Below are 25479 nucleotides of genomic sequence, written 5' to 3'. Positions count from 1 at the left end.
ATGATGTACATACATACAACATACATACACACATACATACATACACTTTATTGTAAGATACCATGTAGTCAGTATACCCTGTTACTTGATAGCCAGGCCAGCTATTTTCGAACCACGTTTTTAACTAGGTAGGGTCCAGTATAATTGATCCGGGGGGACGAATTGATCACGTGAAGCTGACCGGCCCGAACCTCGCCCTCCGATAACAACCTCCGCAGAGATAGAACAGGTTCAGAATCATACCTCTCTCCAAAGAACCACAGCATCCACCTCCTTTCCTGTTTGCTGAACACCTCAAAACAAATCTCAACCCATTCACTCACCACCAACAAACCCACAAGAACACACCACCAAAAACCACACCCAACCCAACCCCCCTCTTCAAAAAAAAATGTCCGCCTCCGTAAAAACCACCTACCGCGCCCTCCTCCGCGAACTGCCCCGACGCAGCCTGAACACACCGACCCCGCTGCACGCGAGCATCCGCAAACTCTACGAAGAGCAGGTGGTGTCTGCACCGAAGATCAGAACAAGTGGGGGCAGCGCTGCCGCCGCCGCCGCCGACGCCGCGCAGGACACGCTCGCCCACCGCCTGCAAGAGGCGGAGCAGTTCGCGCAGTACGCCCGCGCGCAGCGGCAGTACGCCGAGCTGGTGGAGCGGTATAACCCTGGCAGCTGGTTGGATGAGGAGGAGCGGATTCGGTTGACGGCGAGGCGGGTGGGGTTGGATTTGCCGGTTGAGGGGAAGGGGGCTGAGGAGTGATTTCGGTGTCTTTTTGTCAAGGAAGGGGGGGGTAGGGGGGAGGGCGCCATTGGAAACTTGGGGAGTTGGGGAGAGGGGTGAGGTTGCGGGATTAGGGTATGTTATGTGGATGGGGGTAGAGGGGATTGTATATTATGTGGTTTTGCATGTGGGTTTGGAGTTTCGGCAGGGTTTAATTTCGTTTTATTTCTTGTTCTATACTATTCATTCGGGAGGTAGTTTGTGTGTGGGTGGTGGCAGTGTTGGAATGATAATTATCACATCATGTGTAGAGTGTATGTACTGGTATATGAGTTGCCTGTGGCTCTATCTTGCATGTCTGGGTAGCAGGCCTTTGCTGCATCAGCTGGGATCCTTTGGCGGGATGCGTGACTGTCCTGTGATGTGGATCAGGTGTTGGTCAGTCTATATTCATAGACCCAGGCATCAGTTTAGGCCTCCTTGTCTTCATGTCTCGTCTCTCGTGCCTCATGACTCGGTGGTCTTGTCTGGTCTCGACCACACTTCACTGACCTCACCCTCCCAGCTCGACCTTCTCCATCTGTCGCCGCAGCGTCGAGCTGCTCTCCTCCTCCTCCAAGCCCATCTCCATCTCAATCGCCGTGCGCGGCCGGTTCTTGTTCAGCCCCTCGAGCAAGGTGCACGCCTTGCACACCCGCTGACTGGAGATATACCCGCAGCGCTCACACTTGCCCAGGACCTGCGACTTGACCGCGGCCTTTTTCCGGTCGGCCTGCTTCTTCGGGAGCGACGACAGCGTCACCTCCGTCTCACGTTCGGCCGCGACCTCATCCTCAGCCAACTTCCTCTCCATCTCCGCCATCTCGCCGCCGCGAGTCCGCCCGCTCCCACCGCCGCCCTGGCTCCCGCACCCGGTCGTCTCCGCCGCCTCCTCATCGGCGGCCGCCCCGCCCCTCACCTCCGCGGGCACCAACTCCGCCATCTCCTCGCCACTGCGCACGATATCCAGAATCGAGCTCGGCCTGATCTTCTCCAAATCCTTAATCAACGTGCGGGCACTGCCCCGAAACGCCTCAGGCGAGTAAATGCACTCAGTACTGAAATAATCCAACTGCATGTGGTGGGCATACAGCACGATCTCCTTCTCGTAAGCATACTTAAGCGGCTTGCTGCGCTTGATATCACTCGCCGCGGAGCCGGTCACGATACTGGTGCCCCTCGCCAGACGCGGCAGATCGCCGCGCAGCAGGTTCATCATGACCGTCTCGGCGACGTCGTCGGCATTGTGGCCGGTCACCACGTGCTGAATGCCCAACCGCTCGGCGCCGCGGTCCAGCGCCTGCCGCCGGAACACGCCGCAGTACGTGCAGTTGCCCTTCTTGCCGACCTGCGCCACCACCTGGTCCATCGTCCAGCCGTACAGCTCCCCGTACCCCAAAATCACGAGCGGCATGGCGTACTGCGTCGCGTTGCGCTTGACCGTCTCCAGGCTGTCGTCGCGGTAGCCCTTGATGCCCTCGTCGATCGAGAGCAGCGTCAGCTGCAGCCCGTAGTCGTACCGCTCGTTCAGCGTCTTCAGCACCGACGCCAGCACCGTGCTGTCCTTGCCGCCGCTGGCCCCGATCGCCACCCGCTCCCCGCGCTGGAACAGCCGCGTCGCCGTGATCGTCTCGTGGATCTCCGTCTCGAATACCCTCAGAAAACAGCCCCGGCACAGCCGCTGTCGGTTCTTCGGCCGGATGATCACCGCCCGGTCGGCGTGGCAGATTGCGCACGGCGTGGGGGGCATTGTTGGTGGTGTTTCTCTTGCGCTGAGAGGGTTGTTGTGCGTGAAGGGCGAAGGATGGAGGGTGAAAGGGTTTGCAGGAGGAATCGGGTTGGTTTGGTCGAGTTGATCGGAGGGGTAAGAGTAGGAGGCAATTTTCTTGGAGGAGCGCGGGTTGGCTTTGAGGGATGGAATTTCTTATCGATAAGACGGGGAGGAAACGCTGGGTGGGTGGGGATTAGTCATGTGCTTTTTCTCCGGTTTGATTTGTTTGGTCGTTTGGTGGTTTTGGTTGTTTACTGAGCGTGCACAGCAGCCATGCAATGGCCCTGCTTCCAAGACACAATATCCAGATCTGATCATGCATTAATAAGTATACCCTGTAAGAATCATCTATAGGCAGAGTCCAAAACCGAGCCACCGAGAAAAAAAAAAGTGCCCGCCGAAAGTCTAGTCTAATCTAGGACACACATGTCCCCATAGTATACACCATTTTCTGCTTTCATCTTTCATCTTACATTCCCTCTATTGTATCTCCCAGGGAAAACGGTTACATCTTCCCCTTCAGCGCGTTGGAGATCATCTCCCGCCCCGTGATGCGCGAGGTGGCCCACAGCGTCGGGAAGTCCAGCGTGCTGGAGAAGGTGTCGGCGTACCCGAAGAACAGCATGGGCGGGATCCAGCCCCGGGCGTACTCGAGCGCGAAGCACGAGGCGTCCATCTTGTACTGCTTGACCTCGCCGCGGCGCAGGTGGTGCACGCTGCCCTGCGGGTAGACCTCGGGCTCGTAGGCGCCCGGCACGTACGCCAGCTGGGTGCCCTGCAGGATGTTGAAGTAGTCGTCCGCCGTGTGGCGGCCGGTGTGACCTTCGGTGCCGATGGCGGTTCCTATTGGAGGAGGGTGGTTAGTTTTATGGTGGTGGTGGTGGTGATGAGGTTTATGAGGTTGGCTGGTTTGATATAGGGGAGTGGGGAAGGGGAAGTCAGTGGGTGGGAAGTTTACCGAAAATGATCAGGTACTCCGTGATACCTATGAATTATAAATAGGTTAGCGGGATCAATGGTGAGTATAGAGTAGATTGGGAGTCAGTAAGGAAAAAAACAACGCACTAGCGTGGATGATGTACATGGCGCCCATGGCACCGCCGGCATTGTTGAACACCCATTCCTCGTCGTGGTTGATATGGGTGCTGGGGACCTTCTCGTCCAGCTCGGCCACAATGTAGTTCACAACGGAGCGGGTGTCGTTGCCGTGGGCGGCGATGGCGCGCTGGGAGAGGTCGTGCAGGTGGTCGGGGTCGAAGATGTAGAATTGCTCCAGTCGGGCGTTCAGGTAGTTGTACAGGCCGGAGAAGAGGGCCAGGAGGGCCACGGCGATGCTGATGGCGCGCATGGCTGTGAGAGAGGATATTGCCTGGCCAGGTGGAGACGGCGAGAAAGACAGGGTATAGTGGAAACAGAAGAATAGGGAGGTGTTCAGTAAGGTAACCTCGAGTGACAACAGCAGCTCTGGATGGTGTTGAATGGGCCGATGGATTGTTTTTCTTTTCCGAGCCTCGTAAAATCCCTAATCGGGTTTAGTGGTGGTGAGATGAAGCTGGGGATGCTCGGCTTAGTAATCCCGTGCCAGTCCGTAAGGAGAACCTTGCAGCCTGAACTACTAGGTACTGTTAATCTACTCTAAGGCAACCACCAAGAAACATACGGAATATTCATCCAGGATGCCAACGCGAGCATACCGTTCTACTCTTTGTTCCTTCTCAATCTCTCATGTCGAAACCACGGGCAGTCTGGATGCCAGTGGATACAAGCTCTAGACCCAGTTGCTCCGTTTATTTAGGGTCCGATTTAGTCTCGGTTCTTTGCTCCCACCGAACTCGAGGTGGAGATTGAAGGATATTAATGCATGTGCGCTGAGCCCCTGAATCCACGCCGCTGGCCAGTCGCTAAGCACTCGGCTCAGCCAACATGGTTGCAATAGAGTAGTAAGTTAGAGGCAAACTGCCGCTAGAAGACTTGACAGTTTGCAGCTAGTAAGCCCAGGATTCTTGTCCTGTACGTAGTCAGGTTGCTATGCTGTGTTACTGCGTCTCTTCTGCACGTAACCACATGGGCGGCGGATATATGTTTCGTTGAAGTGCAACAGTGCCAGGGTCAATTCAGCGCTGTCCCCCGATATACTAGCGTAACGACCAGACCAAACCCACCCGGCATCATGGAGGCGTCTTCGAAGCGTCTTCCACGGCTGTACCTCGGCCGCTCCATCAATGCTTAGCCCGCAGCCATCATGAGACAGGGGACCGTTAGTCTCTCTCCCAAGACTCCAAGAGTCGAGGAAAAAATCTTGTCCACTGCCAATTAAACTATACGTCAACTCGGAACCTTGTTTGATGCGGCCGACCTGGTATCAATCGCAGCAGTTATAGCCTCCGCGACGACATGTCTGATCTCTCCATGATTTGCAGAGCTGTCTCGATGTGCTGATCGCAGGCTACAATCCAACCTCGTGCACGTGCAAAAATCCTCTCTCCTCATCTATTCTCTCGATCCCCATCGTGGATACTATATGATATGAGCATTAATTTATTCCCCTCTCTTCCGGTTTTTCCGTCCATAAAAATAGCCCAAGTCGAGGTCGGGCCTTCGATCGCCTCCATTACGCCCCGTTTTGACGAGGGCGGAATTGGTTCCCAGATCATTCCCAGATAATTTATCCGTCTTCTCCCCTTATCGCATTCGAAACGGCCCAGGGAAATGAAAGGTGACGAATCCACCGACTCCCCTGGTCTAAACCCCTCTTGACTGGATATGTCGAACGTTGTCCGCTCCTCTGCACGGAGCATCCCGTGGAACCGTTTCAAATGAAGAAATAGCCCGGTGTTCGACCCTATCGGTCTTCTCCCTCGTGGTCCACCGGCTCCAGCGGGGACGGAGAATCCAGAAGGCTTCGCTCATGCTGACTGCTCAGGTCTCATTCCCCTTCCAAGATGGAGCAAGTTGGAGGGACTAATCCACCCCGTTGTTTCTGCTTGATTGAGGCCAAAGCCACAGCTCAGACGAACAGGCTTCTCAGCAAACCCCATCCAGGATTCGTGCCATGTGGGATGCTTATTTAAAGTGAGCTCGTCGACCTGCCATCATGTCAGATTTCTTCCCTACCAGCATCATTCATTTGTGGACAGTGGACGTTGATCGCACATTGAACCAACCCCAGCCGACCGATTGTCCTTCCTTACCTCACCATCATTTAACATCTTTTCACCATGAAGCTTTCCCTTCTCTCCCTTGCCACCCTGGCTTCCGCTGCCAGCCTCCAGCGCCGCAGCGACTTCTGCGGTCAGTGGGATACCGCCACCGCCGGTGACTTCACCCTGTACAACGATCTTTGGGGCGAGAGCGCCGGCACCGGCTCCCAGTGCACTGGAGTCGACTCCTACAGCGGCGACACCATCGCTTGGCACACCAGCTGGTCCTGGTCCGGAGGTAGCAGCAGCGTCAAGAGCTATGCCAACGCCGCTCTGACCTTCACCCCCACCCAGCTGAACTGCATCTCCAGCATTCCTACCACCTGGAAGTGGTCGTAAGTGGCTTGCTTTGTACCGAGCGGGGGAGAGACGCAACTGACCCGAATGGATAGATACTCCGGCTCGAGCATCGTTGCCGACGTCGCTTACGACACATTCCTGGCCGAAACCGCCAGCGGCTCGTCCAAGTACGAGATCATGGTCTGGCTCGCGGCCTTGGGCGGTGCTGGCCCCATCTCGTCGACCGGATCGACCATCGCCACCCCGACGATTGCCGGCGTCAACTGGAAGCTGTACTCCGGCCCCAACGGTGACACCACCGTCTACAGCTTCGTCGCTGACTCGACCACCGAGAGCTTCTCCGGTGACCTGAACGACTTCTTCACCTACCTGGTTGACAACGAGGGCGTGTCGGATGAGCTGTACCTGACCACCCTCGAGGCGGGTACCGAGCCCTTCACTGGCTCCAACGCCAAGTTGACCGTCTCCGAGTACAGCATCTCCATTGAGTAAATCAAACGTTGAGTGTTACGGATGGCCGACCGTGTTGCGTGGACGGAGGCCTGACGGGAGACGGGTGGGGATGGTGGTGGGAGAGAATGTAGGCGCCGTGTTTCAGTCCCTAGGCAGGATACCGGAAAACCGTGTGGTAGGAGGTTTATAGGTTTCCAGGAGACGCTGTATAGGGATAAATGAGACTGAACGGTGGCTACACTCAAACCAACCAGATCCTGTACATACAATGCATATACAATTATACCTACCAACATACATACAACTATGGTCCAAATATATCTACAAGTCTACTAGTTACTACTTGGGCGGTTGGATTGAGTGTCATTGCTTCGATGTTTCAATTCTTCAACATCATCTAATTATAACTAACTTGCATCTGGCATGGCGATAAGAATAGCAGCATCAGACATCGGGCGGGCGCTTAAGTACGGCAGGGGCAGGTGCAGGTGCAGCAACTAACTAATTAGTGCAGCCGACGGCGTCATTTGGATCGTAGCTAGTAATTGAGTACCTAGGTACTGTACGTACTTTCTTACCTAGTACCAAACTTATCTATCTCAGCTACTCCGTACACTTCAAGACACTTCCGCTCCTGGTAATGGACGGACAACCCTGAGCTCATTGGAATGACAGCCCTTCGTTGGCGCTCCTGTCTAGGCCATTCCCGACATTACCTAGGTATCAAGTACTCGAGTCTTCGACTGTCCACCAGTCAGTCGGATCTTTACGCGTGCCAGGATCGTGGCGTCGACGCGCTGACCTGCCTACCCTTGATTCCTGCATCTCGTGGCTGCTCCAATCATTGCCGCATTTCAGGCTCGCGCGCGCCAAACCCCCGACGATCGGCCCTGCGTGAGCCATGCAGCCCATCATGGATGACCATTCAACACTCTGTTGCAGGAGAAGAAATCAGTCATTCATCCACTCATCCCATTTCCCCCTCATGCATACTCTGCGCGTCGCCGTCCTTGCAGCGCCAGCCTTTTTTTTCGTTGCGCGCATACTCTGTCTCCTCTCCTCAACTAAACCCACCCACCCCCTCTTCTATCCTGCACCACCACCCTAGGGCTTTTCCTTATATCAAGCCCTCTTCGCTGGACGGTTCAAGGTGCTCTCTTTTTTCGATATCGTCAACAGTTCCATTCCTTTTTTCCAACCGGGGTTTCACCACTACTACCTAAATTAATCTCATCGTCTCAGTCGGTCTCTCTCTTTTACACTTTTCCTCCAAATACTTCCGGCATCCACTTGGTGTCTCAAAGCGTGTCTCAGTCCCGGTCACCCATCGCACCCCCATAGCGATCGCTCCCCAACTACAGTTGACGCGACAACCACGCATTCCTCTCCTGCCGGCAGGACTGACGTACATTCATTCAACTACTCTAATATATCCTCGACCATATCCGAGTCGACTGTATTGCTTGCCACACCAAATAGTGTTCCTGTTTCTCTCCCTTTCCTCTGCTCTGCACGGTCTTCTCCACGATGACCGCTCATCCCTACCTAGCCTACTCCAACAGCACCCCCAACATGGTTTCCGCTGCAGCGACGACGACCACGAGCACGACCGTGGATCTCAATCGGGCAGCTCTACATGAATTCATCATGCAGCCGGTGTCGCGGGGGATGGTTGCGCACTTGGCCGAGCAGGCCTCCCAGGTCATCCGCTGCGAACCGCATGTGACGGCACAACATGCCCACGGACAGCCGACACCTCCCAGCACACCTCCCATGGATGCGACTTTACCACCACTCCCCTCAGTAGAGACGTTCATTGCTTCCCTGGTTGCTCGATCACAGGTTCAGGTGCCCACCTTGATGACCTCGCTGGTCTATCTGGCCCGACTGCGGTCCCGCTTGCCTCCAGTGGCCAAGGGCATGCGTTGTACCGTTCATCGCATCTTCCTCGCTTCGCTCATCCTTGCAGCCAAGAATCTGAACGACTCAAGCCCCAAGAACAAGCACTGGGCCCGGTACACGGCCGTCAAGGGCTACGACGGATTCGCGTTCCCTCTGCCCGAGGTCAACCTCATGGAGCGCCAGCTCCTGTTCCTGCTTGACTGGGACACTCGGGTTACTGAAGCCGACCTGCTGCAGCACCTAGAGCCATTCCTGGCCCCGATCCGCAGTCGCTACCAGCAACAGCAGCAGCAACAGCAACAGCGCGAAGTTGAGCGTCGCCAGTCCCGAGATTGGCGTCGCTTCCACTCCTCCACGGATTTGCTGACTTCCCGCCTGCGCCGTCAGAAATTGGATGCTCGTCGACAAGTGGTGGATTCCGCCTATCAGCAATCCGAGCGACGGATGATGGCAGCCAGCCCGGCCTCATCGGTGTCTCTGTCATCCCTGTCTTCTGCATCGTCCGTTGCAAGCTCACAGAGCGCCTCTCCCGCCCCCTCGCTAATTGATGCTGCGGCCGACCGGTATCACCCATACCCGACTGGCCGCCGGCGTCCTCTATCCCGTGGTCGGATGTCGGGCTCTCCTCCGGGCGTGCAGGATGTGCCCGGATTGTCACGAGCCGATACTGCGGCTTCTTTGAGCTCGCGGGCGTCCAGCCTGTCCTCCAGTTCACGCGCTGTCACTCCTGCAAGTCTCCGGAATTCCAGCTCGATCACCAGCTTTGAAGAGGTCGCGTCCGTCCGCGTGCTGGACGGTGGCCGCAGCCCGTCATCATTTGTTGGTGACGGGTTGCCACTCGAGGAGTGCCTGCCGCCCGCGCAGCCCAGCAAGAAGATGCGTCTCGGCTATTCTGGACACGCAGCTCATCCCCACGGCCCCGCCCACCCGGTCGCCGCTGGCGGTCATGGGTTCGTGGCCCGCTTTCTCGCCACGGCCGCGGGGTCGTACATGGGCGGTCGTCGACACTAAACTTAGATCTCATCGAGCTGGTCTCGATGGTTCCTCCTACTCTGTTACATGATGATGTCTTAATGTTTTGTTCCGATCATTGATTTGCGAAAAGCACTTGGGGGGGTTGCTCACCTGCCCCTGTTACGAACGATCTTTCAATACCCTGACACTCTTTACCTTTCTGCATTCCGCTGGCGTTGATCGTGTTCCTGTTCATGGAAGTTGTATTGCTTTTTGGGCAAGAGGTTCTGGCAATTATTTTTGGGGTATGTATCTTGGCATTTGGTGTTTCAGAATGGATATGCAGGGCTGGATGGATATATACTCTGATTGAATCAGTTATGGAGTGAGTAGTTTAATTTGACCGTATACTTAGCTATTTAGTCACGAATATAATGGACAACTAGGTTGGATCCATGAGAAATAATGAAATCCCCGAAAGCGGCTATTTGTGGCTGTTCCTGTTTGGGCAACTCGTACTTTTCCCCCCCAAGTTGCCCTCGCCAAGGCACTTCAACCATGGAGGGTGACCGGAAATAGCACAGCGCGGGCCAATGAACACGGGCCCGACCGAGACCAGCCAAGAGACCCGGGGTCGGATCGGCTTGGCGGGCACTCGGAGATGTCTTCCTCATGAGATAACAATCCGGCGGTTGTCCCTTCCCCGTCAGCCACTTTTTGTGACCATTTGATCAGAAAAAAGCAGAAGATAGGGTCAATCGAAATGACAATCTATCTTATAATCTAATTTTCTAGTCTACTCAGTATTGACCTTTGAACTTCGATGTCTCCACGCTCGAGCCCTTCTCGGATCGGCTTGACACACGCCAATCACCGAAGCCGGAGGTGGAGCGCCGAGCAGCTGGGCTGGCGTCATCGCCTCCAGGCTGCGTCCGCCGAGCCCAAAGGGCTGACCCAATCCAACGAGTCTGCTTCCGGCCCGGTGTCAACATGCTTTGATTATCATCTTCCTTCTCCCCTCCCCCTCCCTCCACTTCCCATCCTTCGCATATCCCCCCCCTACCATAATCCCTGCAAACTATTTACTTCATCCATAACTATAGGCCCAACTCTTTATCTCTCTTTCTACTTTCTCCAACTTCCCCTCGTCCCCCTCTATCCTTCTCCTTCCTTCCTTTGTTCTCGCTTTCTCGACCGAAGACGCCTTATCTAATCAGACAACATTCTTGACTCACACTCACTATGCCCCTCACCATCCTCTCCCAAGAGCAACTCCGTTCTCTCCTCCTCTCGCTCTCCCGCGATCAGATTGTCTCCCTCCAGGAGAACCTTGCCCGTGCGCTTCGTGACTATTCGACCGGCAGTCAAGAGAAAGGGTGTGCCGCCACTTACCAACCTCAACGCACGGCTATCACTCGGCCCGATGGCTGCACCACCGTGTTCATGCCCGCAAGCACGGGCCCCACGCTAGGAATGAAGGTGATTTCGCTACAAGACAAGAATTCCCAGGTGGGCTGTACTGTCGATGCTGCCTCGAAGATTTCCCCGAGCGACCGAACCGGCGTTTCTCAAATCGACAAGCGCAAATCCATGGCCTCGATTGCCTCCGACGTCAGCGAACTCTCCCTCTCCTCGCAAGAAGGCACCTCAACCAGCAACTCCCTGACCATGACGAGCAGTGGTGGCAGTGGCAGTGGCAGTAGCAGCAGCAAGTCGCTGGCGGCGGGCTGCGTCAACCAACAACCGGTCGCAGGCGGCTTATCGAAGACGATGGGGGCCTGGCCCAGTGCTGGCAGTCGGGATACCTCGCCCCAGGGAAGCGTCACGCTGCTGGACGGCAACAGCCTGCCCTTCGGATTGATCAACGCACACGAATTGACGCCCTTCCGGACCGCTCTGACCTCCCTCATGACGCTCAACAAGCGCAAGCGGGTGCGGACCATTGTGGTGTTCGGGGCGGGGAAGCAGGCATACTGGCACATCCGGCTAGCGCTGGTCCTCCGTAGCGCGGACGTCAAGCGGGTCTACATCATCAACCGATCGTTTGACCGAGCGGCGCAGTTGCTCCGGGACATCTACTCCCCGGAGAACTCGAGCTGGCGCGGGGACGTGAAATTCTCCGCCGTCAGCTCCGACTTTGTGGAGTATCCCCGCATCCTGCATGACGCGTTGCGGAAAGCCGACGCGATCTTCTGCTGCACCCCGGCCGTTGATCCGCTGTTCCCCGCCGAGATTTTGACGGCCCGTGAAGGCCGCCAGAAGGGTCGGCTGATCAGCGCGATTGGATCGTACAAACCACACATGACGGAACTCCCACCGGATCTGCTCCGCGACGAAGTGAGCGTGCACACTCCGGGCCATCGTCACTTCCACAAGCACATCAAGCGCAGCGGCGTAGTGGTGGTGGACAGTCTTGACGCCGCCCTCAAGGAGGCAGGCGAGATTGTCCAAGCGGGGATCAAGCCGCACCAGGTGGTCGAACTGGGCGAACTGTTGATTGTGCGCGAATCCTCGCATGGGGACGCTGACAGTGACGATCACAAGAGTCTGCGCGAGTGGGTAGAACGGGGCAATGTGATTTTCAAGAGCGTGGGGATGGGATTGATGGACTTGGTGACTGGCGGAGATTTGATCCAATTGGCACGTGAGAAGAATATTGGTACGACGATTGCGGAATTCTAGCGAAATGATATCCAATGATGACTTGGTTTGCTGTTTGTTTATTTTCCATTGTTTTTTTTTTTTTTTTTTTTTTTTTGTCTTTCTTAAGTTAGCTGTCTTGAGTCAGCCTGGAAAGTTACTACTTTGGTTCGGCATCGGTGACCTTGACTCCTCCGAAGGTGTTCGGGACTTATACTTCTTGGGCATTACTTTGCGAGACCTTGGTCTTGTCTCCCCTTCTCTGTTTCATATCATTAATTAGTAGGTAGCGATTATACTTTCATGCTGACAATACCATGTGTTCTACTGGCCAGTTCCTTGCAGAGCAGACTTTTTTAGGCTCTTTAGGCTCTTTACAGGGCAATACTCGAGTGAAGCACTGATATCCAGACAGAGAGTGGATAGATGGAGGAGAAGATTGGTAATGCGCTGCTTGTCATACGGCGGGAGGGCGACACAGACCTCCATTTGGCTGGTCAATGCGGTTAGAGCCGTAATTTTGGAGCCGTGGGCGGTAATTTGGAACGAAGGCTGTAATCCCGCTGATGACATCAACCAACCTCGTCGTTTCTTATCGTCTCAACTCTTTCTCCGCGAGACATCCTCTCTCTTTCCCTCTCTTCGCCCTTTCCGGCTTCAATTCATCGTCACAACTCGACTTGATCCTTCACTGCCGTATATTCTAATGCACGGCGTATTCTCTCCAGGCTGGACCATGTCGCAGAGCGATTGCCAGCAACCCTGATTGGGAATCGCAGTGTTGGGGCCAAGACACGACTGCGAGGCTGATAGCGGCCGTTCACCGACGGCGCGATCGCCAGCGGGGGGAGAGGAGGGGCAGCGACGCATCATCCCACCGTCTGTCCGCCTTAGTTTCCCCTCAGTCTCGTGCTTGTATTTTATTTACTTTTTAAAAATCCCCTTCCTTCTCGTTCCTTATTTATTGACTCATATCTTCTTCATCCCACTGTATGTAGGTCGCTGTTTCCTACGGGCTTTGGCTTTTCGGCTTTTCAAGATGCGCAATCGCATGTGCCACCTGCCCAACGGGCAGACCTTCACCGTGTCACCCGTCTTTGGCGGGGTTAGCTTCAAGTCGAACGATGGTCAACAAAACCACCATGTGGTTCTCCCCGGTTGGAGCATCGTTCTGAATACCAGCAAACCCGTTGAGAATGCTGATTCAACAATGACCGATGGATCGGAGGAGCATCGCGGCCGGGATCGACAATCGCCAGAGGAGCTGGTGAACACCCGATTTACTACCCCTACCCTGCGCAATGACTCGCTCTACATCTCATACATTGTCGATCCGCCCAGCAGCGAGTACAAGCCGGTCAGCTCACCCACGCGCCAGATCGCAATGATGCTCTGGGTGACGCTCTGGTGGTACTTCCACGAACCCGAGCCCGAGCGTTACTTGACCACCGAGGCCAGCGCCAAAACTCCCACCACGGGCCGGCCCCAGGGCGACTGGCGTATCTCCATCCGGCGCGAAGGGTTTTTCAAGGGTCGCACATTGCTGCAGAAGCTCGAGCGCATGGGTCTGATCGCCTCGGAGGACTCCTCGGTCGGGACCGAACCCTACAACCCCGAGGCGTGGGCGCGCATGTTCGTGAGCCGTCGCAGCTTCTGGCAGATTGATCCCAGGCTGTTCGTGTTCACTCTGACCCCCCAGATGAATATCCCGCCGGCGATATCGGGCTCGCCCTTCATCCAGCGGGTCGCATCGCCGTCGCGCGCGAGTATGTACCTCAATAATCCGGCTGGGCAGGAGACCGCCCACTATACCCCGAACGAAGGGCCGTTCGCTTCGACCAGCCATCTCCCCACCTACTTCCCCCCAGCCCCGACACAGTATACCTTCACCAATGGGATCCGCCATCCGATCCGTCCCAAACCCCCGCACCAAGGGGATGTGTTCTATATTCGCTACATTCCCAGCCTGCAACAGTACCTGTCCTTCCGCGTACCGTACTTGGGAAGCTCCGCGACCGAACAATTCGGGGCCAAGCACGCTCACACTTCATCTAACAGTAGCATCGAACAACCGGTGACCCCTGTACCAGGGCCTTCCGATGTCGAATTGCTGCACAAATGGATGAACGAGCCGCGAGTCAACGTCGCTTGGGGCGAGGCAGGCCCAGTCAGTCACCAAGAGGAGTTTCTGCGCAACAATCTCCGAAGTCGTCACAGTTTCCCCGTCATTGGTTGCTGGGACGGTAAGCCGTTCGGCTACTTCGAGATCTACTGGGTCAAGGAAGACCGGCTGGGGTCGTTGGCCCCGGGGGGTGTGGACAACTATGATCGGGGTCTACATGTGTTGGTGGGTGAACAGGAGTTTCGCGGGCCGCATCGTGTAGCCGTCTGGTTGAGTGCCTTGGTGCATTATTGCTTCTTGGCCGATCCCCGGACGCAGACAGTGATGTTGGAGCCTAGAGTGGACAATGAAAAGTAGGGGTTCCATCGCCTGCTTCACAGAGGCATTAAGCTAACATGATTGATATAGGCTGATCGGATACCTACACCGAGCGGGCTTCTACAAGGAAGGGGAGGTGACGTTCCCGCACAAGCAGTCTGCTTTGATGAAGATCAAGCGGGACGCATGGGAGAGTCCTGCTACCTAGCAATGTGCTTCATGATGGATGCGATCTCGAAAAGGAAACGATACACGAGGAGAGTTCTCCACGATACCTGATCAATGTCTACGACAAGGTAGATTTTGCCTACCTATTTACGACCTACCTAGCTACCTAGTAATGAAACCGGGAACGCGAGAGCATAACGAACGCGATATTTCCATGGGATGTAGACATACCGCTGCCTTTCTACCCTCGTGGGCCGTGACTAGTCTGCGACTTCTTGACCGACTAAGCTTTCACCGATTGCCCATCATTGATTAGGGCTCCACTCTTGAACGTCTCCCAGTCTCCGACCCAAATAGAACCCAGAGTATCAGTTCCTTATCATGACAGGACATCTGCACAGACCGACACGGCAACTGAAAGTTTACAGAGAAACTAGCTGCATGGCCATCACGGCCAGTCAGTTCTCCGCTCACGCGCGGGATGTGACTAGCTGGTCACTAAATGTGCCGGGGCCTGCAGGGCGGGCGCGTATGCGGCCAACGATAGCGGGGGATTGCCCTCATCCCCATCACCATCACCACTTGGCACTGCTCCTCCTCCTCCAATTCTTCACGCCATCACATCCAATCACTCGGGACGGTCTTTTGATAAAGGGTATCGCCTGTTCCCTGTCATATCTCAAACATGAAGGGCGGCCTCGTTCCCGATTTTGTTTTTTCGTTCTTCACATCACTCCACATGAAGATGGTCAATACATGATCCATCACTTTCCCCTCCACCGCTTGATCTGTGATATTCAAATAGACACTCGGTTCCTGTCCAGGGTGACTTAGGAGGCAAAGAATGGTCTCCAGTACTGGCAGCCTCGTCTTCTTTCTTTGTCTCTCTTTCTACTCAACAACCGCTGCTGGTTCAGCATCACCTGTCTTCGAGCGAGACACCACTACCACCACCACCACCTTCACCCTCGACGAACCACTGCTCGCCGTCCAAATCGGCGGGATCATCGCCGCCTATCTCTTCAGCGTCATCTTCCTTCTGAGCCTCCTCCTTGTCGTCGGACGCCGTCTACGCCGCGCCGTCCTCTCCTCCAACTACTCCCTCCAAGTCCAGATGATGCAGCCCATGAAACCACCCCCAAGCATGGACCCCAGCCCCGTCACCCCGATCAGTGTCCACCTCCCCAGCCCCGGGGGAATCGGCCATGGCCCAATCCCTCCGATGCCCGGATATACCACCAACACTGGCACCCGTCACAGCAACAACCGCTCCTGGAGCAGCTTCAGCAAACACAGCGGCTCGCACAAGAAGTCGCAATCCCAGCTCTCCAACCCGAGCAGCAGCATCAGCCTGGCGACCATCAACGACGGCGTCGTCGCCTCCGACCGCCGCAAAGCCCAGGAGGACCTGGAGATGCTGTATGCGGCCGTGATGGAGCATGACGAGATCAAGGCAGCCAACGGCGGCGGCGGCAGCGGCAGCCCGCAAGACCGCAACGTCTCGCCCACGGGTACAGTGAACAGCAACCCATTCACCGACCCGCCGGTAGCGCCCGTGCAGGCGCCAACATCGCCTCGCACACCGTCCCGGCTATCGCGGATTTCATCATCATTGTCGCTGTTTTCAAGCAGCCGCGACCAGTCGTCCACCTCGCTCGCCAATCCCGGGGCTGCAGCTATTTCCTCCCCCAAGGGACCCAACGGAAGCGGACGGGGCCTGGGCCTCCGCTCGCCGCGTCTGGCGCTGCCTCTGCGGAAGATGTCCATCTCCTCGCCGATTACTTCACCCCGGAATCATGCTGCGCGAGAGAACGAGGAGGAGGAGGACGATCCGTACGCGCATTCGCCGTTGACGCCGAGGATCTATCACCCGGCGCCGCCGCCAGTTCCGCCATTGCCGGCGCAGATGCAGCCGCAGGTGAGAAATATCGGGGGTGGTGGTGGTGCACAAAGACCCGGCGCACAGAGACAATTCACCCACCCACCACCGCAGCAGGAGCAGCAGTATCACCAATACCAGTATCAGCACCAAGACCCATACCACACAGACGACCTCCCGCAATCCCAGACCGGTCTTCCGCCGCTCCCCATCCCACGAGGAATCCTTTCCTCCACCACCCCCGAATCCCTCGACGCAACGAATCCCCGCAGACCAGCCCGCAACGCTCCTCCCCCACTCACACTGAGCAAACCCCTTCCCCCAACAGCCGCAGGGGCAGGCGGCCCCGACGGACCCGGTCGCAGCCTGCCCCTCCGCGACGCCTACCCGCTGCAGAGCGCGCCGGCCACCAAGCTGACCGTCCTGGAGCGGCCGGTCAAACCCCACGGGGCCCCACGCACGGGCATCCCCACCCCGTACAGCCCCTACATGCCGTTCACGCCTGTGACGCCGCTGACGCCGAGTCGGATGGTCACGAAGCGGCAGCGGCGGAAGGAGGGGAAGGAGACCGGGTTGCATGTGTTGAGGGAGGATGATATGGTCAAGGGAGGTGGGGATCTGTGGGGGTATTAGCCCTCACTTTTGGGGGGGTTGGATATATAGTGTCCGGGTATGAGTTATGATTACTATGGAGTTTTCTTTACGGCTTGGGGATGGGGATACTTGAATCCGGACATCACTTTCTAAGAGACTACCGTGCCACAGACTTGAATTCAGCTAGTGCTGTGAATTTATTTCTATATCTTCCTCCGTTGTCTTCGTTTAGCCTGTTCTGGGAACTGAGACTTAATATATATTGGTTTCTTTGAGTTGGTTGGTATTCAGTGGTTGTTAGCTTGGTGGTTATAGTAGGATCGGATACAAGTCGAGGTAGTAGCTGAGATGCAGAATTTGGTGGTGGAAGCGGCAAATATATAACAGATCTAAACTGCGGGCATAGCTTACCAGGCACAGATGAAAGGGCTAACTACATTAGACTAGCTAGGTATGGGATGATGGGACGATATACGCTGAGTGTAGATAGTGAGTGTTCTCTGATTCGACCACTTGTGAAAAGTTCATCGGGGTAAGATTATGAAATCATTTTGAGCATTGATGCAATTGTTGGACCCTCCTAGCCGGCTAACTAATTGTCAACTTGCTAGAACTTCACTTGGTTATTGCAGGCTATGATGTTAAGAACATGGTTCGGATAGTATTGGCTGAGTATAGAAAGAGCCATAATAGGTGGGTTTCGTGAATTGATCAGTCGTCCAAATAGATTATTTCCCTTGGTTGTGTTCTAGGTAGGCCGGTAGAGGTATATGTAAGGTAGTTATAGTTAGTAGGCAGGGAGGGCAGTGCCTAAGTTAGTGGTTACTGCAAATCACCAAAGTCCCTAGAAGCCTGAGGCGCTGCCTTGTTGCCTGAGTTGAGCTGAAATTTCTATAGTCCCGTGACCCCTTTCATGCCTCAGGCCTCGGAAGCACCCATCACTTCATTGGCCTGGGTGGGGCTCGCCTAATTTCCTAGCGTCCCACACACAAGGTCGCTGAACGGTTGAAGAGATCTTGCTTCTCGAACTTCTCACTCGTGACAACGACGACAATCGACGACCTGCCACGCCGACAAGGTACGTTCCTGCCTCCAATCTCGCCCGCAATCCCATCGCGACCGTCACAATCGCATCGACATCCTATCCACCACAAAACTAACGACTTTTTCCAAACTGTCCAGATGGGTGCCCTCAAGTACGTGGAAGAGATCCAGAAGAAGAAGCAGTCCGACGTGATCCGCTTCCTGCTGCGTGTCCGTTGCTGGGAGGTGAGAATTCCCCCCCAAATGTCGATGATTTAACATCTCCCCGCCGGAGGGTGGTTTTCGCTCGTATGCTATGCCATAGGAATACACTTGTTTGCCCAACGGTGTTTTTGCTGGGCGGCTCGAAAAAAGACGACCCACCGAAAGAATTTTTTTCTTCTCATCGCCGGCGGATGATGGATGTGGCACAACCAGGAGAGGTTCCAGGAGCCTCTGTGTGTCTTGCTATACACTCGTTGAACTTTGCTGAGAGTGCATCAATATAGCTCCGTCAACTGAACGCCATCCACCGTGCTTCCCGTCCTTCTCGCCCCGACAAGGCTCGTCGTCTCGGCTACAAGGCCAAGCAGGGCTATGTTGTCTACCGTATCCGCGTGAGACGCGGTGGCCGCAAGCGCCCCGTCCCCAAGGGTGCCACCTACGGTATGCTTTTCCCACGACTCGATCCACGAGAGAACACGGCTAATTCAAGGGATGTATAGGCAAGCCCACCAACCAGGGTGTTAACCAGCTCAAGTACCAGCGCGCTCTCCGTGCTACCGCTGAGGAGCGTGTTGGCCGCCGCTGCGCTAACTTGCGCGTCCTGAACTCCTACTGGATCAACCAGGACTCCACCTACAAGTACTTCGAGGTCATCCTCGTCGACCCCCAGCACAAGGCCATCCGCCGCGATGCCCGCATCAACTGGATCTGCAACCCCGTCCACAAGGTTGGTTCTGCCATCGCCCCAGTCTTTGAGTCTGGTACTGACCCCTTCCCCAGCACCGCGAGTCCCGTGGTCTCACCGCCACCGGCAAGAAGTCCCGTGGTATCAACAAGGGCCACCGCTACAACAACACCAAGGCTGGCCGCCGCCACACCTGGAAGCTCCAGAACACCCAGAGCTACTGGCGTTACCGTTAAATGTAGCCCAGGGGCTGCAGAGCGGTGTTGTGGAGGAGAGTGTTGGAAATGGAAAACGCATGCTGGAATGCTTGTGGATGTGTTTACTCCGATACAAAAACTCGTTTCTGTGTGCAGGTCATTCTTCGACTGTCGTGGTGCGAGCATAATGCAACAGATCTTCAATGATCGGATGTTAGCAAAAACTTTTCTTCCTTTTCTCGGTTTCATCGGTTTTTTTTATTCCCCCTAACGAAGTATGCTTTTTCTTCTCGCTATCTTGTTTTTCTTTGGTACATTGGGCGGCCTGGTAGTGTAGATTTCGTAGTCTGGGGTTGTAGATTGGGATCACTGCCTCGATTGGCTAGATTGGAGGACTTGCATTAGCATCCGCAATCCGGGGTGTTGGTTCTCGGCCCAGCAGTAAGATAGTCTTGCACAGTTACTCCCGCAGTCTCCTGGTGACCCATCAGCTACGGACAGCAGCTCCAGGGAAGGGCTCAAAATTGCGAGGACCAAGTCTAGGAGGGTCGGCCATGGATCTACATACCGGAGAGAATGGCTGTGCACCTTCACCCCACCAAGTGTCAGAAACCGGCCACCATGATTTCATAGTGATGGTCTCATCGACGGTCATCGGGTTAGCCTGCTACAGGATGTATCAGGTGAGTTCCTCTCGCTGTTCCTCAAGGGCCTTGTCCCTGTGCCCTGGGAATCGTACCTCCTCCCTAAGCATATATAATAGCCGATGCTAAGAAGGCCAAGCCAGCCCTTGCCATTGGTGCCTGCAAATTGACCCCTAAGGAGATATACACAAATATAGATAGAACCGACACGAGTCTCTCTCTCTCTCTCGCGCGCGCGCGCGCCTCAAACACCTTGGGAATAATCGTGGAAGTCGCCTCCATGCGGCAAATCGTCCCATCCCATCCCGTGTTTGTTCGTAAAAAGGGTCAGGTCGGCCAAGCTGATGGATGGACAGGTCTAAGACATGTACGGCGACTTACGGGCGCGCTTCATTTACAGGATGCGAGCCCGCCCCATCGGACAGCTGGAAAGCTGGAACTAGCCCCGATGGAAGTTCCAAGGAGCTGGTTCATGTTAAGTTCCCGGTAGTTAGTCCAGTCTACGGAGTCGAAGGGGACAGAAAGTAGGTAAAAATAGTACAGTGCTAGGTAGAGTACTCCCCTCCGTAAGTCACCCGCGGCTTGAAAGTTGAAACTGGAACCCTCCACCACGCCCCCATTCCGGCGCCTAAAGCAGGACTGACTGATGACTCTATTCATGTCATAGACGTCACGGATCGTAGGGTCGTAGATCCAAATGGAGGTTTCGCGGACAGCGGATAGCTCAGCTGAATGTAGCACTGACAGAGTGGTTGGAAATGGAATCTAATGGTTCCTGGTTTCCTTTTTTAAAGGTACAGTGTAAGTTACCGTACGGTGCTAAGTTAAGGCTCATTACCAAGCGGGGAAGCCTTAGGCAACCAACGTCTTGAGTGACTGGTGACTGTGGTTAAGTTAGTTGTTATGGCTTGCGCATCCTCTTGCGACTTGCCCCCTCTCTCTCCCCCCCCCCCCCCCCCCCACCGCCGCCTCCCTCCCTCTCCTTTCTCACAATCAAAAGCATATCTCGTGATAACTCCTTTTTCTTGTCCTTCCCTTTCCTCCCCCTACCATCAACTCATCACACCGGTTGTGTTCGCCTGGTGGTGTTGTGGTTCTGTTTTGTCCCTTTCCTTGTAACTACTTGTACTGTACATGCTCACGTTACATCTTCCCCCCCCCTCACGTTACATATATCCTACTACTCCATAACTACAACCGGTTCAGGCTTCCTCTCGCTCAGCCTTACCTCCCCCCCCCCCCGCCAATTTGGGATAACTCACCTGGTTTTCTTTGATTTCTCGTGGATTTTTCTTAGTCCTTACTTGCCTCTTCGTGCCTTCGGCAAAATTACCCCGGTTGATCCTGGATTAAAGAACGGCCTTGCGGCAGGATCGTCCCTCGTTGCCGTCTCGCTTGTGCACGAGTCACTCGCTCCGCCGTTCATCCCCTAAAATCCTACTGCTGTCAATCCTCCGACGATAAGATCCCCTAAATCTCACCTGCTTCAACCTCCAACGCCGTTGTATCCCGCCATCTCCAGATCGTTACGGATCGCCGCCCCCTAAAAACCAATGCGCCCCTATGCCGTCGCGGTTCCTACGTAACCCGTCACTCACTTCAGCCGCTGGCCATCCCCATCCTTCCCTGGTCCCCTTTCCTGCGAATGACGAGAGGAGCACACCTGCCGAGATCGTCCAAGATGCGCCCGACCTGTTCGCCATGACGGGACTTACAGCTACTTCACCCCCAACCCGGCGCGGGCACTCCCGTTCCATCAGCCACCCTTTCCCCGCGCCGTTCGCCGCTGCCGCCGCTGTGGGCAAACGGCGTCCCTCAATCGCGAAGAAGAGGAACGGTCGACCGGGGCTGGATTCGGACGATGACGACTTCCTCGGCTACATGCCCGACCCGAGCTCCTCGTCCCCGCGCAACCGGCCCCCGCAACACGGCGTGATGGCCTCGGGGAAGTGCATGGCCTGCAACTGCACCGTGCGGTGGCCCCGCGATCTGAAGGTGTTTCGGTGCACGGAATGCTTGACGGTCAACGATTTGGAGCCGTACGTGGATGCGGCCAAACCCGGGGGTCATGGTAATTCGGGCGCCGATGGGAAGCCCCGCACCGCCATGGTTTTACGAAAAGGTATGTTTGGTGACAGGGCTCCGGCTTGTGATTGATGCAATCGGCTGACTGGTGTTTCCTTGCAGCAGTACCACTGTCTCTCGACCGGACGAAAGCGTTGCTGGACGACTGCATGATGGAGTACCTTCGGCAACTTCTATACGGAACCGGACCGCGAGCGACCCCAACTAGGAGTCAGCCGGAGAAGCCCCAGGATATCGCGCAGGATGAGAATCTGGCCCACTCGCCGGGCCAGACCGGTGAATACTTGTGTGATCCTCGTGCGACCGGCGACTCGCGCGGGCGAGCTTACTCGAATTCCAAAAAGCCAGGCAAGCTGGATGGCCCGCCAAACTTCTCGAAGCCTAATCTGAGCCCGTACTCATCCCACGGAGAAGGGAAGAGCTCGCCAATGAAGAGTCGAGACACGCCAACTATGCCCCGGCGAGATCGCTCGCCTCGTGAGGTTGGCCAGGGAAACACGTCGGATGCAAAGGAACTGCCGCGCCGCCCGTATATCTTTAGGCTGCTCGAAGACTACATAATAAATTCATTCAAGGGCTGTGATTGCTTGAATAGCTCATTCACCACAGTACAGCACGCGCCTCGCTCCACCAATGATAGCACTCCCCCCAAGCAGAGAGAGGACAAGAGTACTAGCGCGGCGCCCGCGCCCGCGGAACATGTATTTGAGCCGGATGCTAAGCTCCTCCTCCTGGGCGACATAGCAGAAAATTCGTCCTGGTGGATGAACGAGGTGGATCCTACCGTTCAGTCCCATGCCAAAGACCATCGGGAGAAATCCTCTGGTTCTAGAGCCGTCTCCTCTCGGAGCCCCCGTATAGACTGGACGGAGCTTGCGAAATGGTACCACTTGATCATGACTGCCGGCTCTTCATGGGTGGAATTGTGGTCCACGATGAAGCCAGCTGAACTACGTACGGATGGTGACATTGTGGCTGCTCAGAGGTGGGAATCCACTGATTTGGCTATGGTTGAGAAGGAGGTGGTCGAGTCGCGCTTGCACCTGCATCGGACACTGCTTAAGGCGACGGAAAATCTCCTCAAACGGCCCCGACGACCACTCAAAAAGCCAGAAGACATCAGATTTCTCCTGATGCTCTTGGTGAATCCATTGGTGCATCCCTCGAACTCGTCTCTGGCTTCGTACACACTGGTCCCCTCTGCTCCTCGGGGTGATAGGAGGCCTTCCCATCCCGTTCTCGGTAACCCAAGACCTGCTCCTCGGGATATCAAAGCTCCCACTCGACTGCGAAGCGGGGGGCCCGGGCATCACCCCGGTATTGTCAAACGAATCATGGGTCTGCTTGCCAATCTGCCAAACGATTGTCACCATTACTTGGTTTCCTGGTTCTCACGCTTCCCCACGGGACAATTTGAGAAAATTGTGGATATTGTGGGTAGTTTTGTGACGTATCGTCTGACTCGGCAGCATGGGCGGAAACGCAGCGAGACCGCGCAACCGGAGGATAGTCTAATACCCAGCTTCTCCAGCGCGGCGGGAAACACACCCGCCGAATTGCATGCCGCCATCAACGGCAGGAGTCCGAACAAGTCGGCCAAGGACGACCGGGACCAGCCCGTGGTCTATACTGATGACTGGCAGATTCGGGCTGCTGCACGGGTGATGTCGCTGCTGTTTACGGCCAACAATGCCACGGTGTCTCGCAAGCCAGATGGACCGGGGACCACTAGCGCCGGTCGATCGCCGAGTGACCGACGGGGCCATATGGTACCGATCAGCTCCTTCTACAACACGCTGCTGGATTATTCCGATCTTGTGGCGGACTTTGAGGCCTGGGAGTCCAAGTCGAGCAAGTTCTCGTTCTGCCAGTATCCTTTCTTCCTGAGCATCTGGGCCAAGATCCATATCTTGGAGCATGATGCTCGTCGTCAGATGGAGGTCAAGGCGCGAGAGGCGTTCTTCAATAGCATCCTCAGCCGGAAGGCGATCAGTCAATATTTTGTGCTGAAGGTGCGGCGCGACTGTCTGGTGGAGGACAGCCTTCGAAGAGTCAGTGAGGTCGTTGGATCCAGCCACGAGGAGATCAAGAAGGGGCTGCGGATTGAGTTTGTCGGGGAAGAGGGAGTGGACGCGGGTGGTCTGCGGAAAGAGTGGTTCTTGCTGCTCGTTCGGGAAGTCTTCGATCCCCACCATGGTAGGTTCAGCCTCTTGAGTTCTCAAGGTGAACAAGGACTAACTTGAACGCCGCAGGGTTGTTCATTTATGACGAGGACTCACGATACTGCTACTTCAACCCGTACTGCTTCGAGTCGTCGGAACAGTTCTTCTTAGTCGGGGTTTTGCTGGGATTGGCTATCTACAACTCGACCATTCTCGACATTGCTCTCCCACCGTTTGCCTTCAAGAAGCTTCTGGCGGCGGCCCCGCAGTGGTCGACCAGCCGATCGGTGTATAAGGCTAGCCTGGACGACTTGGCGGAGTTTCGACCTCAGCTCGCGAAAGGGCTCCGGGCCTTGTTGGAATTCGAAGGGGACGTCGCGGAGACCTTCTGCTACGACTTCGTCGCGCAGGTCGACCGGTATGGGGAGGTGGTGCCGGTGCCTCTGTGTGCCGGCGGCGAGGACCGACCGGTGACGAACGCCAACCGGCGGGAGTTTGTGGATCTGTACGTGCAACACCTGCTGGACACGGCGGTGACGCGGCAGTTTGAGCCCTTCAAGCGAGGGTTCTTCACGGTGTGCGGCGGCAACGCGCTGTCCCTGTTCCGGCCGGAGGAGATCGAGCTGCTGGTGCGAGGCTCGGATGAGCCGCTGGACGTGGCCTCGCTCCGGGCGGTAGCGACGTACGAGAACTGGTCAGTGCCGCGGCCGGAAACGGTGCCAGTGGTGCGGTGGTTCTGGGAGATCTTCGGGCAGGCGGCGCCGCAGTCGCAGCGGAAGATTCTGTCGTTTATCACGGGCAGTGATCGGATTCCGGCGATGGGGGCGACGAGTCTGAGTATCCGGCTGGGGTGTTTAGGGGATGACACGTCCCGGTTTCCGACGGCGCGGACCTGCTTCAACCAGTTGGGGTTGTATCGGTACGAGACGCGGGAGAAGCTGGAACGGGTGCTTTGGGATGCGGTGCTGAACAGTGAGGGATTTGGATTGAAGTAAGTAGTGGTGGTAGTGTTTGGTGGGGGGGTGAGAGGGCAGGTCCCGGGTATTGATAGGAAGAATAAAACCATCTTTATCTATCATGATGTATTGGTTGTAGAAATGTAATTGTTTCGAAGTACTTGGTAGTAGAGTGGATGCTGCTGCTCGGGAGAATCAGATGCATAGTAGTGGCAGTGGATAAGTTAGCAGCCTGAGGCCACCTCCAGGTTTCCCGCATTGCGTTAGTCTCTTGCAGCAGCGGAGATCACACTAACCCGATTCAGGACGAAGAGCGGCCGGCCATCCATATCAATCAAATTTTCCCGGCCAAAAAGCTGCAACAACAACCTCTTATGAAAGTTTGGTGGCTGTATAAAATTCTCCCCACAGCAAACCCCTTTCTAAACTTCCATTCTC

General features: G+C 55.7%; 13 protein-coding genes across 13 annotated transcripts; 10 read left to right on the top strand and 3 right to left on the bottom strand.

Moving 5' to 3' along the window:
• Positions 1-260: 260 nt before the first annotated feature.
• BO95DRAFT_442835 (LYR motif-containing protein) lies at positions 261-783 on the top strand. Its single transcript, XM_025586531.1, has one exon. The coding sequence runs from the start codon at positions 392-394 to the stop codon at positions 761-763; it is 372 nt and encodes a 123-aa protein (XP_025442250.1). The 5' UTR covers positions 261-391; the 3' UTR covers positions 764-783.
• A 30-nt stretch (positions 784-813) lies between these two features.
• BO95DRAFT_389330 (putative PP-loop ATPase superfamily protein) lies at positions 814-2655 on the bottom strand. The gene has a single exon (XM_025583576.1). It carries the CDS (start codon positions 2511-2513, stop codon positions 1278-1280), a length of 1236 nt encoding a protein of 411 aa, XP_025442249.1. The 5' UTR covers positions 2514-2655; the 3' UTR covers positions 814-1277.
• A 182-nt stretch (positions 2656-2837) lies between these two features.
• On the bottom strand, positions 2838-4001 carry erg2 (C-8 sterol isomerase ERG2). Its single transcript, XM_025586530.1, has 3 exons — positions 3600-4001; positions 3493-3519; positions 2838-3377 (listed from the first exon to the last, which is right to left on the bottom strand). Exons 1-3 carry the CDS (start codon positions 3880-3882, stop codon positions 3040-3042), a joined length of 648 nt encoding a protein of 215 aa, XP_025442248.1. The 5' UTR covers positions 3883-4001; the 3' UTR covers positions 2838-3039.
• A 1541-nt stretch (positions 4002-5542) lies between these two features.
• On the top strand, positions 5543-6577 carry xgeA (putative endoglucanase). The gene is made up of 2 exons (XM_025580524.1): positions 5543-6069; positions 6127-6577. The coding sequence occupies exons 1-2, from the start codon at positions 5753-5755 to the stop codon at positions 6524-6526; spliced, it is 717 nt and encodes a 238-aa protein (XP_025442247.1). The 5' UTR covers positions 5543-5752; the 3' UTR covers positions 6527-6577.
• Positions 6578-7023: 446 nt separating this feature from the next.
• On the top strand, positions 7024-7862 carry BO95DRAFT_132413 (uncharacterized protein). The gene has a single exon (XM_025580523.1). The coding sequence runs from the start codon at positions 7156-7158 to the stop codon at positions 7708-7710; it is 555 nt and encodes a 184-aa protein (XP_025442246.1). The 5' UTR covers positions 7024-7155; the 3' UTR covers positions 7711-7862.
• A 197-nt stretch (positions 7863-8059) lies between these two features.
• On the top strand, positions 8060-9400 carry BO95DRAFT_363134 (cyclin family protein; the record flags this gene model as incomplete). The annotated part of the gene is made up of 1 exon (XM_025582603.1): positions 8060-9400. The coding sequence occupies one exon, from the start codon at positions 8060-8062 to the stop codon at positions 9398-9400; it is 1341 nt and encodes a 446-aa protein (XP_025442245.1).
• Positions 9401-10095: 695 nt separating this feature from the next.
• On the bottom strand, positions 10096-10348 carry BO95DRAFT_442828 (uncharacterized protein). Its single transcript, XM_025586529.1, has one exon. The coding sequence runs from the start codon at positions 10333-10335 to the stop codon at positions 10144-10146; it is 192 nt and encodes a 63-aa protein (XP_025442244.1). The 5' UTR covers positions 10336-10348; the 3' UTR covers positions 10096-10143.
• A 46-nt stretch (positions 10349-10394) lies between these two features.
• BO95DRAFT_473562 (putative proline utilization protein PrnX-like) lies at positions 10395-12101 on the top strand. Its single transcript, XM_025589735.1, has one exon. It carries the CDS (start codon positions 10586-10588, stop codon positions 12023-12025), a length of 1440 nt encoding a protein of 479 aa, XP_025442243.1. The 5' UTR covers positions 10395-10585; the 3' UTR covers positions 12026-12101.
• Positions 12102-12886: 785 nt separating this feature from the next.
• Positions 12887-15033, top strand: BO95DRAFT_132386 (GNAT family N-acetyltransferase). The gene is made up of 2 exons (XM_025580521.1): positions 12887-14458; positions 14514-15033. Exons 1-2 carry the CDS (start codon positions 13023-13025, stop codon positions 14629-14631), a joined length of 1554 nt encoding a protein of 517 aa, XP_025442242.1. The 5' UTR covers positions 12887-13022; the 3' UTR covers positions 14632-15033.
• Positions 15034-17300, top strand: BO95DRAFT_132387 (uncharacterized protein). The gene has a single exon (XM_025580522.1). The coding sequence runs from the start codon at positions 15436-15438 to the stop codon at positions 17101-17103; it is 1668 nt and encodes a 555-aa protein (XP_025442241.1). The 5' UTR covers positions 15034-15435; the 3' UTR covers positions 17104-17300.
• Positions 17301-18109: 809 nt separating this feature from the next.
• On the top strand, positions 18110-19488 carry BO95DRAFT_413719 (60S ribosomal protein eL15). The gene is made up of 5 exons (XM_025584294.1): positions 18110-18142; positions 18247-18333; positions 18597-18753; positions 18813-19039; positions 19093-19488. The coding sequence occupies exons 2-5, from the start codon at positions 18247-18249 to the stop codon at positions 19231-19233; spliced, it is 612 nt and encodes a 203-aa protein (XP_025442240.1). The 5' UTR covers positions 18110-18142; the 3' UTR covers positions 19234-19488.
• A 108-nt stretch (positions 19489-19596) lies between these two features.
• BO95DRAFT_132366 (uncharacterized protein) lies at positions 19597-20411 on the top strand. Its single transcript, XM_025580520.1, has 2 exons — positions 19597-19877; positions 19978-20411. The coding sequence occupies exons 1-2, from the start codon at positions 19749-19751 to the stop codon at positions 20326-20328; spliced, it is 480 nt and encodes a 159-aa protein (XP_025442239.1). The 5' UTR covers positions 19597-19748; the 3' UTR covers positions 20329-20411.
• Positions 20412-21179: 768 nt separating this feature from the next.
• Positions 21180-25149, top strand: BO95DRAFT_132312 (HECT-type E3 ubiquitin-protein ligase). The gene is made up of 3 exons (XM_025580519.1): positions 21180-21960; positions 22026-24119; positions 24176-25149. The coding sequence occupies exons 1-3, from the start codon at positions 21402-21404 to the stop codon at positions 25078-25080; spliced, it is 3558 nt and encodes a 1185-aa protein (XP_025442238.1). The 5' UTR covers positions 21180-21401; the 3' UTR covers positions 25081-25149.
• Positions 25150-25479: the final 330 nt, after the last annotated feature.

Source organism: Aspergillus brunneoviolaceus, assembly GCF_003184695.1.
Source record: "Aspergillus brunneoviolaceus CBS 621.78 unplaced genomic scaffold BO95scaffold_34, whole genome shotgun sequence".
Lineage (NCBI taxonomy): Eukaryota > Fungi > Ascomycota > Eurotiomycetes > Eurotiales > Aspergillaceae > Aspergillus > Aspergillus brunneoviolaceus.
The sequence above is the reverse complement of the archived record's forward strand: the minus strand, read 5'-3'. Positions and strand labels throughout refer to the sequence as shown.